General features: G+C 44.8%; 1 protein-coding gene and 1 long non-coding RNA gene across 5 annotated transcripts in view; one reads left to right on the top strand and one right to left on the bottom strand.

The window, feature by feature from the left end:
* CARMIL1 (capping protein regulator and myosin 1 linker 1) overlaps window positions 1-13,751 on the bottom strand; it is a 304,650-nt gene extending 290,899 nt beyond the window's left edge. For 2 of the 4 annotated variants that reach the window (XM_043450501.1, XM_043450500.1), the window contains exons 1-2: window positions 13,192-13,747; window positions 9,041-9,138 (exon numbers count right to left, since the gene is read on the bottom strand). In XM_043450501.1, the coding sequence (XP_043306436.1) occupies window positions 9,041-9,138; window positions 13,192-13,231 (138 nt within the window). In that variant the 5' untranslated portion in view covers window positions 13,232-13,747. Of the gene's footprint in view, window positions 1-9,040; window positions 9,139-13,191 lie in introns of all 4 variants that reach the window. The other 2 variants (XM_043450503.1, XM_043450502.1) reach the window with 2 other exon arrangements.
* The window catches only part of LOC122429844, a 158,742-nt gene that overhangs the window by 97,124 nt on the left and 41,275 nt on the right, over window positions 1-20,343 (top strand). The gene's annotated exons all lie outside the window — the stretch shown is intronic.

The following is a 20,343-nucleotide window of genomic DNA, read 5'->3' on the forward strand; positions in this document are numbered from 1 at the left end:
GTCTATGGGGTCGCAGAAGAGTTGGACACGACTGAAGTGACTTAGCAGTAGCAACAGTGATGCTTCAGTTTTCCTTTCCTATTTTATAACTTGTTAGTAAAGCAAATAGCATAGATGCTTTCAAAATTTTAAAAACAACAAGAAGAAAACTTTTATTTGGCCAAAGCAAGGTGCCGCTGGTATCCTTCACTTGGCCAGCTGCACCCAGATCAATGTTTCCTACAGGGTCTGGAGAACAGATTCTTGATGCCACACACCACATGCCCCCCTTCAAGAGGCACAATTCACAAAAGGCCATCAAAGACTCTGAGAAAGGTTGTTTAATTCAGTTTGACAGTGTATGCCCAACATTTGTGATCCACAAACACCTAGAGTTTAAAAGACTCACTGATAAAGTAGGATGAGTCTAGACCAAGGCAATCTGAACAGTGAAACGTCTGAAAGCAACATTCTCCAAGGATTAAGAGTTGCAGAAAGTGACAGTATTTCACCTGAGGACTAAAGGACCAAGGAAAAACATGGTATCTGTCTTCAAATTCCTGACCCACACTCACTTAGGAGGGAGCAAAACTGTCCTGTGATGTTCCAGTCGACTACACTAGAATGAATTCAGAGAAGTTATTGAGAAGCAGATTCCAGCCCAAATTAAGAAACAGCCTTCTGAGACTCTTGCTTTTCCCATCACAAGATAATGAAGCAAAAGGTGGATACCCAGCCATCAGAGATGCTCCAGAGGCAACTTCTCATAGGCCAGGGTGCTTGGTTAGATGGCTACCAAGAGTCCTCTAGCCTCAAGATCCTCTGGGGCCAGGTTTGAACAAACTTCCCAGGGTCAGCTTAAGCCAGTCTGTCCATACCAGATTGTCTCCTGTGCCCCTAAAGCCCAGGATCAGTAGGAATTGACACACATCTGCCTCCTTAGTGGGGACTTGGCATAGTCATCTCAAACCCTTGCCACAGACTGGAGATTCTCACAGTACAGTTCAGTTGCTCAGTCGTGTCCGACTCTTTACGACCCCATGGACTGCAGTACACCAGGCTTCCCTGTCTATCACCAACTCCGGGAGTTTACTCAAACTCATTTCCACTGAGTCGATGATGCCATCCAACTATCTCATCCTCTGTCGCCCCCTTCTCCTCCCGCCTTCAGTCATTCAGTACAGTTCAAGGCATTTGTATGTCCCCGCTTCTACCTTTAACAGCACTTGCTGAGCACTTAGCAGGTCTAAGGAGACTAAGAGAGCTGCTGGTCAACGTGCAGCGAAAGATAATGTTTTCAGAAAAGAAAAATGCTCTCCCAAAACCAAGGTGAGGGAAAGGAAGAGTAGGTCAAAGTGAACATTTTATTCACACACACACACACCTCCCCAGGCATCCTTCTTTCCTCTTTTACCCCTCTTTTCTTAAAGAGTTGAGGAAAGTGATATTTTGAGTGAGTGAGAGAGAGAGAGAGACAGAGAGAGAGTGTCTACTGGGGCAAAGGAACAAAGATTCAGACAACAATAGGCCCCGTATATCCCAATCCAAATTCTTGTATTCTATTAAAACACAGCAAGCTTTTTATCAAAGGGGAGGGTGACCAGAAAAGAAAGAAGTTCTATTCCTTCAGATTTTAGTTGCATTTTCCATTTAACAACAGATATTAACAGTGTTTCTGATGAAATGAAACATAAAGGTGCTACAGTAACCTTTCACTAAAGCCTGTTTTGTTTTCTGTTTCACAACCAGAAAAAAAGGAGTTCTCCCAATTTGCTGCATATGCTGGTTAGATTTCCCGGCTCCTCCTTGTCCACAGTGCCCCCCTTCACAAGACTCCAATACCAAAAAAAAAAAAAAGAAAAAGACTCCAATACCACCTCTCCTCCCTCCCCTCTCCCCTCCGGCAGGGTGGACCTAAATGCCCTTTCCCAGGGTGTCTAAATCCCAGAGGCTGGAAGAGAGTAGAACAATGAAAAGTTACACCAGGCTGAGGTATGTTCAACAGCTTCTTGCCCAAGGTCATTTGACTCATCTAACTCAACTACAAAAGAAACTGGGGCAGACGCAGATGAGAAAAGTAGAAAGTAAACGCAGCTCAGGTAACAAGTTCAAGTTGGCCAGAACTACCTCCTGGAAACACATGCCCAGAGCCAGAGCCTGCCTCCAACCCCCTGCCCAGAGATCAGCGGGAGCCCCAGCTCTGACTCCAGGTAAATTCCAAAGCACTCAAATACGGATTCTCTGATTTTGAGTTTCCCAGAAGTTTTGCCAGGACCCTTGGCAACCATGTGCACTCTCTGATACCCACTCCTGAAGATCATTGCAATGCTGTTGCCCTTTTCTAAAGCTCCATTTTCTAGAGGCATGTAACTTCACCCAGGTGCTTTGAAAATTACCTGTGCACTGAATTGTAAGTGATCCTTAAAAGCTGAGACTCCTAACAGTTCCACAAAGAGAACTGTTCAAATTACCCAACAACTGGTACAAGAGCCTCCTGCAGAGGGAAGTAAACCCAGGGGCCTAGAACGATGATTTTCCAACAGCATTTCTTCAGGAGCCGCTGCAATCTACAAACATCTGACATGAATTTCATTCTTACAGCTGCTAGGAGAAAAACACAAACACGTGATTTGATGCTATACCACATTTAACTTATTAGTGATCAACCATGAGGTAAAGTTTGCTGTCAGGATATTCCACTTTTGTGCAGCGCTCAGGATAAATGTGGCACTAGGTAAAGAACCCATCTGCCAATGCAGGAGACAAGAGACGAAGGTTCGATCCCTGGGTCGGGAAGATATCCTGCAGGAGGGCATGGCAACCCACTCCAGTATTCCTGCCTGCAGAATTCCAGACAGAAGGGCCTGGCGGGTTACAGTCCATGGGGTCGCAAATAGTCAGACACGACTGAGTGATTACAACTTCCAAATTTTCAGGATAAAGCATCCCCATCTCTATTTGGAAAGCATCCTGAGATTGCAAAAGTTAGCTATTATAAAAACTGTGATATTTGTACTACTTAACAGGTAAATAGGGACACTCTCTATACTAAGCAGCCAAAACATAATTTAATCTCCCCTCTATTTCTGAGATATGTTCATCAAAACAGCCTCAGGAAAAATTAAAAAACAAAACAGCCTCATGGAAATTACTGAATGTGTTTATTTTGGATTTATTTGGATTTTGTTAGTTTATTTGGATTTATCTGGATTTTAAATGATAAACTTGCAAAACAAACTCCTAAAATAGCATTATTTTATTGGCTCCATGAAAAAATATGTGCTTTTAAACGGTACAACTGGGTTTGTTTGTTTTTTTTTTTAAGTCTGGAAAGGTTAGTATCACCTGAAAGTGGCTACAAAACAAAAATTCCAGTGTGAATATTTGTCTGAGAAGTGACTACACCATGGGTCATGCTGCTGAATCAAGTTAGGTGTTAGGAGATGGGGGAATTAGGAAAATGTTAAACAGACTAGCCATGCAAAGTGAGTATGGCCTCTTGTAGAAGAGCAATGCTTTCCGTATCAGAGACTGAAGTTTTCATTAATTCATTAGATGGGCCAGATGCTTACAAAACTCTTAGGTGAGCTTTATTCTTTTTTTTTTTAATTTTTTAAAATAAGCAGGAGTGAGTGGAGCTTATGTTTTAATGAAAGACACCACAGCCATCAAGATATTTTAACGATATCCCAAATAATGTCCTTTTACTTTTCCTCATTTTAAAAGTTAGCTTACAGTTATTCTAGTCAAGCCTAAGAGGCTCAAAAGTTGTAAATAAATAGCCAAACAAGAGAAAATACGTTACAGAGGTTCCAGGTTAACTTTTCAAGACTAAATAAGTGAACAGCCAATGGAGTGTTTTCAAGGGAACAGGTGAACAAACAACACGGTTAAGTTTCCCGTCATTTCCTCAACCTGCTCAGTCTACTAAGAAAGGAAGTCCTGCTTCCGTCCCCACTTAAGAGGGACGTGGTAGAAAAAGGGACTGGCAAAGATGATCGAACCCATATCCCAAAGTGAAACAGGAAAAACACAGCTGAGACCAGGAATGGACGTTCCACATGCTTCAGAGGCACGGTTCTAGAGAGAGGCGCACACTGCTGTCCCCCAGGTGAGCAACAGCAGAAAGAGGGTGGGGGAAGGGTGTGAGAGACCTTGCTTCCCCGACAATACCAAATGCTAGATCATACATCCACTGCCGATAGGACTACACAATGACACAACCATGCCGGAAAACGAAAAACGACAGCTTCTTCTAAAAGGAGACAGGCAATTGCTATACAAATCCACAACAACGCTCTCTGGCATTTCAAAGGGAGAAACGCAGACTTATTTTCACACCAAAATCTGTAAACAAATGTTTATACCAGTTTTATTCCTAACAGCCCCAAACCGGAAATAGCCTACAACTCTGTCAATGGGTAAACAAGCCTTGGTACATCCCTACCACAGACTCCTCTCAGAAACAAAAGCTGAAAAGGTGCAGTGGACACACACAACTTGGATCAATGTCCAGGCAATTAAGTAGAAGCAAAAAGAGCCAGTCCCCAAAAGGCACATACAGTGTGTGATTATGCTGATGGAACACTTTTGAAGTGACAAGTTTATGGAGACAGAAGACAGATTCTGGCTACCAGCAGGCAGAGCAGTGGCGCGTCTGTAGTTGTGGGCCTGAACGGCAACACGAGGGATCTCTATGGTGATGGAAATGTTCTGAATTTTCCTGTATCACTGTCAACAACCCGTGGTCATGTCCCAGAATTCTGCAAGACAGAGGAGACTGGATAATGGATACAGAGGATCTCTCTCCCTTACTTCCTATAACTGCATGCAAATCTACAGTTGCCTAAAACTGCAAAGTTTAATGTGTAAAAATGAAATTCCACTTTTAAAAATCCAGGTACTAGAAAAATTGGGTGGAGATTCAATTAGCAGATGGGAGGAAAAGGCTGACCATCTAACACAGAATCACTTCCTAATAACATCCTCTAAAGACAAGACAGGAAAGTATCACAGAAACAGATGACGCAGTGCCAGTGTGTGGCCTGCAGCAGACCTGCCCAGCCCTTCATTAAAGTACAGGCCAAAGAACTCTCCCCTAGGAGGCCACTCCAAATGACAGAGAGTCTGTTCCATGTTCACTGTTCCATCCCAGTTTCCCAAATATGGTCAGTAGGGTTTCTGGCCATGTAAGTTTGAGAATGACAATATATTTCATCTCATTTGAAGAAATCTACTATGCACATGAGAGCCAAAGTCTCTGAGTCAAAGTCATCCAGTAAAGACACTGGTTGATCTTTGTTTAAATGTTTGATTGCCAAACTTGTTTGACCATAAGACACTTTCCCCCTGAATATCCTTACCATTTCTGGTTTCATTGGACCAGCACACACCTTTAGAATTTCAGGTTTCATCAGTTGCCTTCCATCTTGCTTTAAAGGTAACACAAACAATTGAGCGCCGAAATCATCTGTGCCACTGGGAACACAGAATGCAGAACCCTTTGGTTCCTTCTGCTTTCTCCTTTGTTGATCATGTACTAGGCACTGCAAGGAGCAGTGTTAAAACCCATCCCGTTAATCTACAAAGAAACCATTTACAGAGCACCAGACTGGGCTCCCTGTGCCACATAGCAACTTCTCACCTAACACACATTGTTAAAAAAAAAAAGTAATATTTAAATTTAAAAATAGAATAAAAGAAACTATTTACAAATAGATACTTTTATAAGGCCTGTTTCATCAGAGAAAGGAACTGAGGCTGAACAATGTTATAAAGTGGCTGGGCTACCTGTGACCCTCCTCTCCCAAGGGAGAGGAGGATAACGTTCACATGGTGGTCATTAGAAACAGGTGGTAGGAACAGACATATTTAAACAATCCCAGTGGTTGGATGGCATCACCGACTCGATGGACATGGGTTTGGGTGGACTCTGGGAGTTGGTGATGGACAGGGAGGCCTGGTGTGCTGCAGTTCATGGGGTCGCAGAGAGTCGGACACGACTGAGTGACTGAACTGAACTGAACTGAATTTTCACTTGATCCCAACTTCAAGAAAAAGAATTCGCTTTAGGCTTGGCCATTTTCCACCCCGTAACTCTTGCTCCCACTGTACTTAATATGTCTCTAACACACTAAGCTCTCTGGCTTCCAGGCATGTTCTGTTTTCTTTGTCTAGAACCTGTCTCCACTCTCTCCGCTTAGTAACTCTTGTTCATCCATTGGGTGGTAGCTTACGTTTGCCTTCCTTCTGGAAATCTTCCATGACCCTCAGGCCTGGGTCAGGGGTTCCTTCCATGTGCTTTCAGACATCCTGCTCATAGCACATCTCAGAGTATTGCCTGTTGAGATGTTGACCTCCCCAACTAGACTCTGCGCTCTGAATCCCATGAAGTCAGAGTCGACGTCAATCTTGTACATACCATGTGTCTGGCTCATGTTCAGCAAGTATGGAACCAAGCAATGAATAATGTATCAACCAACCAAATCCACACAGGGAGCTCTAATCCTTCTAAAGTCCAAATCTTTGTGAAAGTTTGCAACCACCGAACAACAAGCTGAAGGACCGTTTGTTTTGGTTTCTTAGTATAATGGTGAAATGGATAAGACAGACCTGGGTTCAACTCCCGACTCTGTCATTCATTAGCAGGATGACCTGAAACGAGTTCCTTTAGCTTTTCCAAATCTCAGTTTCTGCAAATGCACATGTAAGTAGGGCCCACCTCAGAGGGCTACTGTGGAAGCAAATAAGGCAATGCATAACTAAGTGTTCAACAGAGCATGTTGTACAAATGTCAGCTATCATGACCATGAGAAGGAGGAGGATGAAAATAAACTCTCTATGAAAAATAAGCTGGAAATAGCATAAAGTTTCTAAATGTAAAAACAAGGAACCAAGTCACTCTCAGCTTTACAAGGAAGGACACGAAGAGTAGGCGGGCACTGGGGAAAGAAATGAGAAATAAAAATCAAGAAATGCTGAGTCAAGCCAATTCACGTAGGCCCTATTTTATTGGACTGACAGCCAAGAGAAAGTCAGAAATACAAATTATAAGGGGATTCCCCCAATGTTTTAAGTAACTGAATTTCTCTAAATTCAGAAAATCAACAACTTAAGGTGAATTCGTAGGCCATCTTGCTCACACCTGAAGCTTGTCAAACCTTGAATACTTCAATGAACAATTCTTGCCCCTGCAAGTAAGGAATAGCTAAAACAAGTTTACCCTAAGCTACTAGAAACTGCTTAGATTCCAGATTTTGGGAGATAAATGCTTAAATTCAAATCCATTTGTAATTTGATTACAACCTTAATCAACTCCAGCTAATGTTAAGATGAACTCCACCCCCCAAAAAAAAATCTTAACAGCAATTACAAATCATTACTAATTTTTAAGGGTGCTAACATTATTTTGATGTTTAAACTTGTCTTTGCAAATTTTACTCAGGACATAGGTTTCTTATGCTGATGAATAGTGTCCATACCAACTAGTACCACATATCATGTTAGACTGTTGCAGGAAACACAACTTGATATTTAAATTGTAAAAAGGTGAACCCATATTATGAAGTAAACATGTAAAACAACAAGTGGCAGGAACAAAATTTCTTCTCTCTACCCTACCACTGCCGAAACATACCTGTACCCTTTGGCTGAACAATATTAAGTAAAACATACCTTAAGGAAATTTACTCTTTATCAAAACTGAAGCAGAATGATGATACCAATCACTTCTGCTATTGATAACCATAATTATACAGTCTGGGTAAACACATTTTGTTGCAGGGCAAAAGTCACTCCATCAAGTTTTTCCACTTCAATTTCTCTGCCATCCTGACTTGTATACAGAGAAACAGAACTCATCCATCAATAGCATAATCCTTCCATCTACAGGGGAAGGCAGTCAGATATTTTAAAAGATTCTTAAGACAGCTGCTATGGGAAAGATATTTCAAATTCTGTGGCAACTTCAACTGAAGAAACAGAATATTAAAAGTATTCTTTTAATGACACATGCTTGAGGTTTTAAAATACTCCAGAAGTGGGAAGGGGGGGAAAACTGGGAGGAGGATAAAACAATATTCTTGAAATACTGAAAACTGTTGAAGCTGAATGAAAAGGATACAAAGTTCAATATACTATTCTCTACTTTTGCATATGTTTGACGGTTTCTAATGATATAAAGATAAACAAGAGTAAACAGAATATTCTAACAAAAACACAAACAAGGGCTATTTACCTAAGCTTAAGGTTTGCCACAATTTCAACACAGAAACCATTAAAACATCACAGAAGACTTTCCACCTCTCTAAAGGTACAACTCAGGCGCTGACAACTCCCTAACAATTCTGTGTTCGACAAGGGCTGATCACTCAAGCCCCCCAGCAACTCCTCTCCCAAGTTGGAGGGAGCCCCCCAAGCTCCATCAGCACCAGCAGACATACTAAATACCTAAGACACTGGACTAGTGATACTTGCATATTGGCTGAGGGTTCATCTTAGCTACATTTCATCCAAAGTGCCATGGGCCTTAGCAGTTGCAAATCTGCTCAATTACCATTTATCAGAGCCCTCAAGGACTCAAAGAAAGCATTGAAACCAGGGCAAAGATCAAGCTAGCACTCTGCTCCCCAAACCAATGGATGCAGATATTGCATGGATATGCATATGACATTTGAGAAAATTTAATAATTAAACTGACTTGAGATGAATTTTCTAAAAACGCCTTCAAAGTCCTCAGGATCAGATACTCAGCCACAGCAAAAGCAAAAAGCAAGCTCCCTGTAACATCCAACTTTCAACAAACAACCTGAAAATGGTCTCTAGGAGATGACTGAGAGGAGGGTGACTTTTACAACTTTAAGAAAGACAATATATTTTAAAACTTCAGTCCCTAAAATTTAACTTTCAGTGGGCAAATATTCCAGCTCACCTAGGAGAAAATGGGCATCAGAACGTTTGAACAAAATATAAAATATAGCATGAGCACTGCATGAAAATTAGGCAATCAACAGTAGAGGGCAAAACATTTTCACTTCCAAACTTTAAAGAAGTTAATAGTTACCAGCACTCTATTTTCAACTTTGTCTCCCTTCACTTCCAGCTTTACTTTCTTCTTCAATGCAATCTTTATCTTTCTGCCAAGAACATCCTTTATGCTTTCTGAAAGAAAGGAATAGTTTCATTAGATTCTTTTATTAGTAAGAGAAAAGCATCGGGGAGGATAGAACATTTGAAGGAGCATTTTTGGTTGTTGTTTTTTTTTTTTTTTTCCTTTTTTGCTTATTTTAACAAGCTTGATAGTAATCAATCACCAAGTATTTAATGAACGCCTACTTTGAGCCTTGGACTGTGTGCTCAGATGCTGAGGCAAATATAAAAGCATCTGATACAATATCAGTCTACGCAAGCAAGGCATGACATAACCTTGCTGGGCAAGGAGGATACTCACACACCAGGGAGAAAAAGAAGAGCCATGTCAGGTGATAGCATAGAGCACTATATTTGTGAGTAGACCATAAGCACAAGAATCCTCCTTTGCCTGGTTATCTGCAGCGCCCAGCTTGAAAAGCCAAATGCTAGCAGGACCTTCCTTGAGTACCCCCAAACTGAACAGGTCCCAAATCAAAGTCAGTTTGATTTGATTTTCCCTGCTCCTCTTCCGGCCCTTCATGAAGCTAGAAATCTTCTTTATCTCCAACTCCGTTCTCTCAGGGGCTTCCCCGGTGGTGCAGTGGTAAAGAATCCGCCTGCCAATGCAGGAGACACAAGAGACATGGGTTCAATTCCTAGGTCGGGAAGATCACAACTGAACACGCACACCGTTCTCTCAGAGAGTCAGTCACCTATTCTCCCAGGACCACCTCTGAAACAGTTCCTGAGCACTGCTCTTCACTCTGTATTCAGGGCCTCAGCATCTCTCACCGAGACTAGCCCAACACGTCTAACCGATCAGCCCCCAGAACCAAAGTGGCCCTTCCAAAGCCACGGATTTAATCTTGTCCCTTGTGTGGTGACTATGACTCACAGTCATTTTTGGATGAATCCAAACCTTCCAGCACACCACAAAAGGCCTTTCACGTTTTTCCAGCTTAACTTCTCAGCACACACTTTCCCTTTTCTCCTCCTGGTTAGATTCTACAAAGCACAGCAAATTTCTTTATAACCCTATCACTCTAAGCTGTCTATTGTAATGATTTTGATTTATTCATACATTCAACAAACATACCTAGTGGGCCAACTACTCTATTCGGTGCTGGACTAGAGATGACCCCTGCCTTCCACAGGCACTTACAATCTAGTGGAGGGCAGGGATTAATGTCCCTAGACGAATGTGCACCCATTACCATGAGATCGTGGACAAGACGACACACAAAGGTTTCAGGGAGTAGGGGACCCCTGCCCTGAATCTTGAAGAAGTAGGAAACAGACCACCGGTTTCCAAAGCAGTGTACAACACAACCCACTGGGGTGCAGGAAGAAAACAGTAACATTTTTACTTTTATTTACACTGTGTTTCAGTGTTATGTTCTAGATTACACATACTCAATGAAATATGCATGCAACTTAACAAGTATATTCATGTATTTATTAAGGGATGATCAAAATATTCTTATTAGAAACCCACCACAATGAGTTTAAGAGCCACTCAGAAAAGAAGAGTGAAGGAGGGGAGGATGGGACATTGCCAGCAGAGAGAAGATCATGAGAACATGAGAAAGTGCAGTTTGTCCAGGGAAGAGCAATGAGGTAGAATGTTGGAAGGGGGAGGGAACAAGTGGAGGACCTCACTGCCTGGGGAGTTCTGTAGGCAGCTCATATCTTATCAGCACTCAAAACTGGTACAGGCTACTCCTCTCTCCCCTACAGAAGGACTGTGGGAAAGGAGCATGTGAAATTGACTTAAAATATACGCAAAGAAAAAGACAGGAAAAGTTATATAGTCATAGGTCAGAAACAGCTATCTTGGAGTGGTAACATGAGTGACATATTCTCATTCTTCTCTGAATCTTTTAAATAAAAAGCCTGCATTACTTTAATAATCAGAAAGATAGACATTTTTTAAATGTTTTGGGGGATTAGCTTAAGGAAATATATTGAGGTTTTCACAAGGTTGCCATTTTGAATTGATGAGAAGAGAACCCCTGTGAGCACTGAAATAAGAGACTAAAGCAGACACAGGAATTTCCCCTCACCCAGGCTAATTAGACCAACTTAAAAACCCAGAAGAATATTGGGCCTATCACAAAAACCTGTGTCCCTTGTTTGAGAGACATGTAAGATGGGCACAGCTCGATAAACACAAAAACTCCATCTCTAGATAAGGGTTAAATTCAGCTTTTAAAATATACAAAGAATTCATTTTGAGGACCATCAATAGAAAACCATCCTATCCTTCATCACTCTTTATCTTGTGTCTAATTACCTAAACCTAAAGTTTAACTGCAGCTTCCCTGGTGACTCAGAGGTAAAGAATCCACCTGTAATGTAGGAGACCGGAGCTCAATATCTGGGTCGAGAAGATTCCCTGGAGAAGGAAATGGCAACCGACTCCAGTATTCTTGCTTAGAAGATCCCATGGACAGAGGAGCCTGGCGGGCTACAGTCCACGGGGCCGCAAAGAGTCAGACGTGACTGCAAGACTAAACAGCAATTACAAAGTTTAATTACCTAAACTTTTCATCGCCAGGCTCAAGGATACCCAATTTAAAAAAAGTATCTGCCACCTGCTTTAGTTATCCTTATCCCCTGGCCAGCGTGCAAACCCTCCCCTAAATTCTCTTTCTCGGGACCTCTGGAGGCATCATCAGAGGTTCTGGGCATGTGTTTCCTCTTCTGAGTAGGGTTTTGCCAAGATCTCCTGCTCCCAGAACTGGATGGGCCATTCATTCCCAGTGGACTCTATAGGACTGAGGAGGGGGAGGAGGAAAGGCCTTTATACCCTAAATATAGTCAAGAGTTTGGGTTTTTTTTAAAATTCAACAAAACCAGAAGCTTCCATCTTCCATATTAGCCTAGCAACAGCTTCTTTACATCAAATTTCACCTGCTTGAGTTAACAGTCGCTAATGGAAGAAACACACACAAACTCCTCCAAAGTATTACCTCTCAGAGGTGAAAGAGAGGAGCAGATTCCTCAAATGCAGATGCATGGGCGGTTAGAACTCTTGTCAGCACCCATTAACTATCATCTTTCTGAGTTGTAGGCTGTGTTGTGTGCCAAGGATGATACAGTAAGGAAACAGGTCACTGGGGCTCAAAACACACATGCACACAGCAACACATACCTTGTTACAGAACAACATGCTACACACACACACAAACGCAGGCACACGCAAGCTTAAGCGCTTGGTTTTCATAACACTCTTTCCCCCAAACGTCATTTTAAGTCCTGCCATGTTAACCCTCTACATAATTTAAACCCCAGGACAAAATATTCACACACACACATCCCCCCCAAAACCCTCAAGGGACTCAAACAATGGGTCACCTTGCATAGGATACCACATACAGGTTCCCTAAGAGATCCGGGATGGGGAGAATTGGCAGGTTAATCATTACTGAAGTAAGGCTTCTATCATTAACCCTCAGTTTCCTGGCGCAAGTTTGCGTCAGTCCTGTAACCCTTTCGTTCCCGGTTCGCGATGCGAAACCACGCCTTGCCAGGCTCAGTCATTATACCCGACCAGTGCCCCCTCCCCCAAGCCCTACGTCACAAGGGCACCTCTGGCCGAGAGTTTTCTGGGGACCGGGGGCGGGGGTGGGATGTGGAGTTCCTGGCACGTGCCGGAGGCGACCTACTGTGTGCTCGCCGGCCGTTCGTGTCCTGGGCTTTCCGGGACTTCCCGAGTTGGGGACGCGGGACCGGCCGCTGTTGAGGATTCTCCTCGCTTGCAGGACCCCCAGACCCAGGCAGCCCGCCCCCTTCTTCCGCCAACCTGGACCCCGAGTCACCGCGGGAGGAGGCGCTGGGGGCCGCCAGCAAAGCCGCGGCGAGCGCTCCCCGGGCTCCCGATTCCTCCCAAGCCGGCCCTCAGGACTCAGCTTTTCTTGCGGTCAGACGGGAGCAAACTTCCCGGCGCCCCCCAGCGACCCTGCCCGACACCCCTCCGACCCCGGGGGCGCGGGGACGTGCGGGAGGGGAGAGGTGGGATGGGAGGTGGAGGCGAGGGGGCCGCAGAGGCGGAAAGAAAATCAACCACCGCGCAACTCTTACCTATCAACTCCCCGGGCACCTCGGAGCTCTCCTCGGCCATGGCCCTCTAGGTGCGGGGAATGTTGCAGGTCCAACTCTGATTTACGGCCCCCACCCTCCCCCGACTCCCTCAATTTCCTAGAGGCAGATGCAGCTCGCAAACGCGAGAAGGTGTGAAGGGGGTGGGGGGGACGGAGATAGAATTTGGCCGCGTCCCCCGCCACACCAAAGGAAAAAAAAAAAAAAAGAGTTGCAAATCCGAGGTGGGTTTGCGGCTGCTGCTACATGACGCCTCCTTGCAGTTCCCGGCGGCGGAACGGAGACCCGGCGGGGTTGGGAGCGGGGTGCGCGGGGGTCTGCGGGGCTGGCTCCGGCTCGCGGCTCCCGGCTCCGGCCGCTGGCAGCTCCCGCCCGCTCCCGGCGCCGCACCTACGGCCCTAGGTGAAGGCGGAAGGCGTGGGGAGAGGCGGGGAGAGCGGCGCGGGGCGGGGGGCCAGGGTGTCCTCGCGCTCCAGCCGGGCTCCAGCGGGGCGGGGGCAGCTCCGGCGCGGCTCCTCCTCCCTCCTTTGCCTCCTCCTCCTTCTCCTCCTCCAGCGTTTCCTCCTCACCTCGCGAGACCCGGCCTCCGCACGCGTCCCAGGCCGGCCTCCCAAGCCCGGGGGCGCGTTCCCCGGCGCTGGCCGCAGAGCCGGGCAGCGCGAGGCTGCGGCGGCGGACACCGGGGGCTCCTCGCGGCCTCCCTCCCGAACCGCCGAAGCCCTGCGTCTGGAGAAGGGGCGAGGGGGCGAGGGAGCCTGAGAGCCATCTGCTGGCCGCTGGGGAGGACGGCCGGGTGGACCTGGGCAGCCCGATTCCCCGTCCCCACCTCCCGGCGAGCCGAGGACGCCAGGGGATGCGAGGCTGCAGACCCCGCGCACGTTCCGCAGGCCGGTCTGCGCGGAAACCCGGTCTTTCTGGGACCCCTCTGCGCCCTTTCCTTTTTCAGCCCTCCCTGTGACAGGCTGGCGTTTCCTCGACGTTATTAATTTTCCATTTCTGGGGAGTAGGAGCTAGACGAAACCTGTAAACACGAACCATATGGTGAGAAAACACTTTTGTGTGTGCTCAGCGGGCGCGCCGCCGCCGCCGTTTGCCATCTCAGACATTCGAAGTCGGAGAGCGCACGAAAAAAAAAAAAAAAAAAGCCTTTCACTCGCGCTGGAACCTCCTTTTAAAAAGCCAGGGCATTTTCGGGCAGCTGAGAGTAATTCACAAAAGCCAGAATGAACCTGCTGATTGGTCTGATCGACCTAGCCGACTTTCCCTGGGCTCCACCCCCGGAGAGACAACTTCAGGGCAAGAAGCTTTGCAGCGCCTGGATTGCTGCCTTAGTGCCTGGTCGGCTGGGAGTGAATGCCTGTCTTCGGGTTCTGTTTTTAAAGGACAGAAGGAGGGGAGGGAGGAAGAAAGGGAACCCCACGCAGTGATAGTCTAGTTTTAAACACTGCTGTCGACCTTGGATCCCCAAAAATCATCTTAAGCCTGTCTGCCAGGAGTTACCAATGAAGACATTCACCCGTTTGGCCCCTTCTCACCTTTCTAACCTCTCCAGCTCCTCACTCTTACAACCTGACTCTCCAAAACTATTAATAATTGCTGTTTGCTTTCCCCTCTTTTTAGGTTATCTGATTCTTATCTAGTGTTTCCCTGGTGGCTCAGACCGTAAAGAATCCGCCTGCAATGCAGGAGACCTTATCTATGTTTTCAATTCCAGCCTAGTGTGTACCTTCTTTGTGAAGCTTTTCCAGGGCTTTTCAGATCACTGTGACCCCTCTATTCAAAACCACTAGAATATGTTATTGGCTGAAACATTATTTTCTAAGCCCAAACACACAGCGCCTTGTTTCATTACTTGCGTATTTGTCTAGCTTCACTACTTTAACTCCAGCATTGTTCCCTGGGTTTGAGTTTGTCTGCCCAGCTAGACTGTAGGAGATTTAAGGGTGGGAATTTCAGATTTTTGAACCGTCTCAGCAGACCTGTGTGAAATAAACATTCGTTGACTGGTTTTAGAGCTTTGGACCTGACTTCCTACTGTTCCTCAAATGCTGGCGAGTTAAGCTAGACCTGTCCTTTACACAGTTAATATCTTTTTATGCAATAAATGGAAATTAACATCTCAAAACCATCTTCCATTCAACCGTGTGTGTTTAGAAGGATTTTTCTGGCACTTACCAGGAAGTTTCAGAAATAGCCCTGAAGGTTCCACACCATGTGGTATCTGTGAAAATAAAGACAAAACTTTTTCCCCCTTTGGCCTGGGGTGGTGGGGAGAGTAAAGGACAGGCTATATGGAATTTCTGTAATTCAGTGCTCCTTGGCGCCTTTTAAAGGCAGCTGAGGTTTCAATAAAGAATCAGGTTTTCTCACTGGAATAAGATCCTGATTGACTCCTACACCTCCTACGTTGAAGGCATGGAGTCAAATGAATCTGCTATCTCAGTACTCAAAAATGACTGACTGTGGAAATGAAAATCATTTACTTATTTGGAGCAAAACTCAAATATGCTTCAGAATAGCAAACAAAGAACTCCACAAAGCACTGTTTATAAAATCCACCAAGTAGTAAATGTCCCCAGCAAACGACAACCAGGGAGTCTACTTAGAGAATGCATTTTGAAATCTGAAGTGTGTGTTTATTGACTGAAATCTGCCCACCCCTCCAGCGCTGCAGACTTTCCTCACACCCCTGCCCTCCACCTTCCATACTTTTAAGTTTACCCCTGCCACTGTGGTCTTGATCAAGAGAGTGGTTAAACTCCCTGAAACTAATTGCCATTATAAACATAATTACCTACAGCTTTATCTTTATATGTGGCTGTGTTTAAGTGTTATAACCAGCACTGATGAACTGAAATCTATTAGTCAGAAAGAAAGCTTTTCTGAAAAACCAACTTTTCGGAGAATCTCTACTGTATCTATACTTTTAAATTGTTAAACACAATTGCAATAATTTAGGAACAAAATTATTTTGGAAAACTATACATACTTTTAGTTCCAAAATATTCATTCATATTTGTAGTATATTTTGCAGTGTACTGTGGTGAGAAAATACACTATTGATGTCTATGATAGTCTAACCCACTATCATTAGAACCGTATCATATAAAGAATAAACTCACGGAGACAAAACGAAAAAATAATAAATCAGCAAGCTAACAACAGCAACAAAAACTCCACTATTTACCCATATAAATTTCTGATCTTTCTTACTGACTTGAGAACTGGTTCTAACACTGGAAGAGATTCAGTTATGTGGGAACCAATGACATCACTACACCAACCAAGCAGTCACTTGCAGACCAACTTCCCACATTAGCAACTACAATTTGTTTGGGGTCTTCTTAATGAGGTATGTGTTTCTCAACTGGGTTAATTAGACCTTCAGGGAAACTACACAATGAAATACTAGCAAACACCTCAAGGAAAAATTAGTTTGTTTTTGAGTAGAAGACAATGAGAGGTAAATTTCTATTGGACTATATACTCCTTTAACATATTTACAAGTGATATAATATATTTGCTTGAAAAGTAATCCATGGGAGCGGGGTGTTTATGAAGTGGGGTGGGGTACTGAGGAGGACCTTGTATTGATTTTGTTGTAGCTAGATAATGGAGTACCTGGGAATTCACTGCTCTAACTTTCATGTGTGTGTTGAAATTTTTAATTATCACAATCAGAGCAAATCCTTGCAGATATGACCAAGAGAGAAGGAAGACAGTTAACTCAGTCATTAATGCAGAAAATATCTGAGTGTGCTATCAACAGAACACATAGCACAACAGCTTTCCATAAATCAGAACACTTGAACAGAGCACTTCAACAGACACCATAGAGCTGTGTTTCAAAGAAGCAATTTTTTCATTTTAATGATAATGAAATCAGAATGTATTTTATAATTGTTACAGACAATTACAGCATGCTTCTCACATCCCACCCCCAACACAAATACAAAATCTGCTATGGAATCACTGGTACATCTACCAGTTGACAACCTCTGACAAGTGAGGAAATAAGAGCTTAGGTCTTATTTGAGCTCCCAGTGACCCCTTGGGTTAGAAAGTGTAATTACTATATCTTTATAACAATGAGGACATAAATTCAGATTTGTGGGGTGACTTGCTCTAAGTTGTATAGCTATTAAAGCCAAAGGGTGAACCTAGAATTGAGATCTCCAGGTCAAAGTTCACCTTACTACTGACACTTCACCAGCCCCTTGGTCTGTGTTCCATGTAAAGTGTGAAGAAGGCCAAGGTTGGGCCCCACCTGCCCACAAGGAGCTCCACCTCCAGGAGGAAGATTCAGGTGATCTTTGATTGCCCTGCAACTAGTCGAGTGCCATGCAGTAAGTGGTGAGCATGCAGTAAGTGGTGAATCTAAGTGAAAATAAAAAATAATAACATAAATACAAAATATGCTAGGTAGGTGCCAAACGACGTGTTCAATAAGTGCTAGAGAAATTTATAGAGGTGGTGGGGAGGGAGCAGGAGGAGGAGAGTTGCCTTTATAACATCAGTCAACAAATGTGAGTGGTGCTCAGTGCCCTCAGCCCAACTCTTTGTGACCCGTGGACAGATTCTTTATCCGCTGAGCCAGCAAGGAAGCCCCAGTGTGAGCGGAGCACTTACTATTTGCCAGAGGATATAATGGTGAATGGGCTTCCCTGGTAGCTCAGGTGGTGAAGAATCTGCCTGCAATGCAGGAGACCCCAGTTCAATTCCTGGGATAGGCTACCCACTCCAGTATTCTTGGGCTTCCCTGGTGGCTCTGATGGTTTAAAAAAAAATCCGCTACAATGCAAGAGGACTGTGTTTGATCCCATGGAGGAGGGCATGGCAACCCACTCCAGTACTCTTGCCTGGATAATTCCATGGACAGAAGGGCCTGGCAGGCTACAGTCCATAGGGTCACACAGAGTCAGACATGGCTGAAGCAACTAAACAGCAGCCTAATGGTGAATTAAACAGATGCTTCATGGAACCTCGAGAATCTGTCAGGGCAGGGCGTAGGAGGAGAGGGAGAGAGAGAGGCAATTGCTGTCAGTGCTGAGGTGAGAAAAAACAGAATTATGGGAATGAGAGAGTGCAGGGGGTGGGCAGAGGAAAGAAAGGGAGTGAAAATGTTCCACGTTGCAGGAACAGCATGTGTACAGGCCAGAAGATAAGATAAAAACATGGAGACACAGAAATAAATTCAGGGGGTTTTGATGAATAGAGATGGAGTAGGAATAGAAGATCAGAGAAAAGGATTGTACCACCTAGGACCTCATGAACCACTAAACGAGCCTGAATTGATCTGAGGAGCAAGGGGGGATTCTTGAGAGATTTTGAGTAAGGCGGTGTCACAACCAGATCTTGTTTAGAAAGATTACCTAGCTGGGAACAACCGAAAAGACTGGAAGGGAAGCAAGAGTGTTAGAAGTAGAGACAGAAGTTAGGAGGCTAGAAATTGAGACGTTAGGAGGCTGTTGTGATAAGTGAGGCAAAACAAACAAAAAAGCATAGCAGTCTGAGCCAGGGTAGTGATGGGGGATGTGCAGATCTGAGAGATGTGAGGTGGGCAGGTGGGGCGGGATGGTGGTGCAGAAGGGGAGGCTTGGGGTCTGGGTGGGTGAATGGGCTGGAGGTGGTGGTCACCAACTGGAAAAGGGAGGAGGGCATATGTGGTGAAACAAGATGAGCGGTTCAAGTTTGGCCTGAAGTGGTGGAGGGACTGTGGCAAAGCCAAGGGGGAATGTCCATTAGGTGGATGGATATGGATATGGAAGCCTGAAGTTCAGGAGACATTCTCGTATGTAGACTCAAGATTCATCAACATATGGCTTAGGAAATCATAGGATTTAGTAGGAAAATCTAGCCTCTCTGATTAGATGACCAGGGTGGGTAGAGGGTGTCCGTGTGTGCTGAGTTGTATCTGATTCTTTGCGACCCTGTGGACTGTAGCCCACCAGGCTCATCTATCCATGGGATTCTCCAGGCAAGAATACTGGAGTGGGTTGCCATTTCCTCCTCCAGGGGATCTTCCTGACCCAGGGATTGAACCCCAGTCTCCTGCATTAGCTGGCAGTTTCTTTACTGCCTAAGCACCCAGGGGGGTACATGATTATTGTAGAGAATTTTCTTCTCAGGAAATGAGTGACATCTAAGAAAGCAAGTATGGAATGTGAAAAGGAAAGGAACTCAAGAATTATAGGCATCTGGTAAAGAAGAGGTGCAAAGGAGACTGTAGCTGTTATCTATTGCAGGGTAACAAATCCCCCAAAACTTGGCAACTTAAAACAACAAACATTTAGCGTGTTGAAGATTCTGTGGGTCAGGACTCTGGAAGCAGCTATGGTGGGTGGTTCTGGCTCAGTCTTTCATGAGGCTGGTGTCAGGCTGTCAGGTGGGTCTGTGTTCAACTGAAGGCTTGACTGGGGCTTCCTGAGATGTCAGTTCCTCACTGGTTGTTGGCTGATGGACTTCCCTGGTGGCTCAGACGGTAAAGCGTCTGTCTACGATGTAGGAGACCCGGGTTTGATCCCTGGGTCGGGAAGATCCCCTGGAGAAGGAAATGGCAACTCACTGCAGTACTCTTGCCTGGAAAATCCCATGGATGGAGGAGCCTGGTAGGCTGCAGCCCATGGGGTCACTACCAGTCGGACACGACTGAGCGACTTCACTTTCACTTTTTGTTGACTGAAGTCTCCGTTCCTCAGGAAACACAGGGCTGCTTGAGTGTCCTCATGGAGAATGACTGACTCCCAGAGTGAATGATAGGGGCAGGAGGGTCAGAGGAAGAGACAGAAAATGCAATGCCTTCTATAACTTTAATCTTGGAAATGAAATACCAGCATTTCTGCTGTATTCTACATGGATCAAGGAAGCATCCCAGGTCAGTGGGGAAGGTGACTACACAAAAATGCGAATACTGAGAAGTAGGGATCATTGGAGGGATCTTGGGAAATGGATACTACAGAGTCAGTGAAGGACCAACCAGTGGAGAAGTAGTAGGAAACCGGAAAGGTAAGATGTTAAGCTGGGACGACATGAAAAATAGCATTTCAAGAGGGAGAAATGGTTTTACAGTGTCATGTTTTGCTAAAAAGTCAAATGTGACAAGGTAGCATGTACTTGAATTTAGCAATAAGGGAA

Source organism: Cervus canadensis, chromosome 28, assembly GCF_019320065.1.
Source record: "Cervus canadensis isolate Bull #8, Minnesota chromosome 28, ASM1932006v1, whole genome shotgun sequence".
Lineage (NCBI taxonomy): Eukaryota > Metazoa > Chordata > Mammalia > Artiodactyla > Cervidae > Cervus > Cervus canadensis.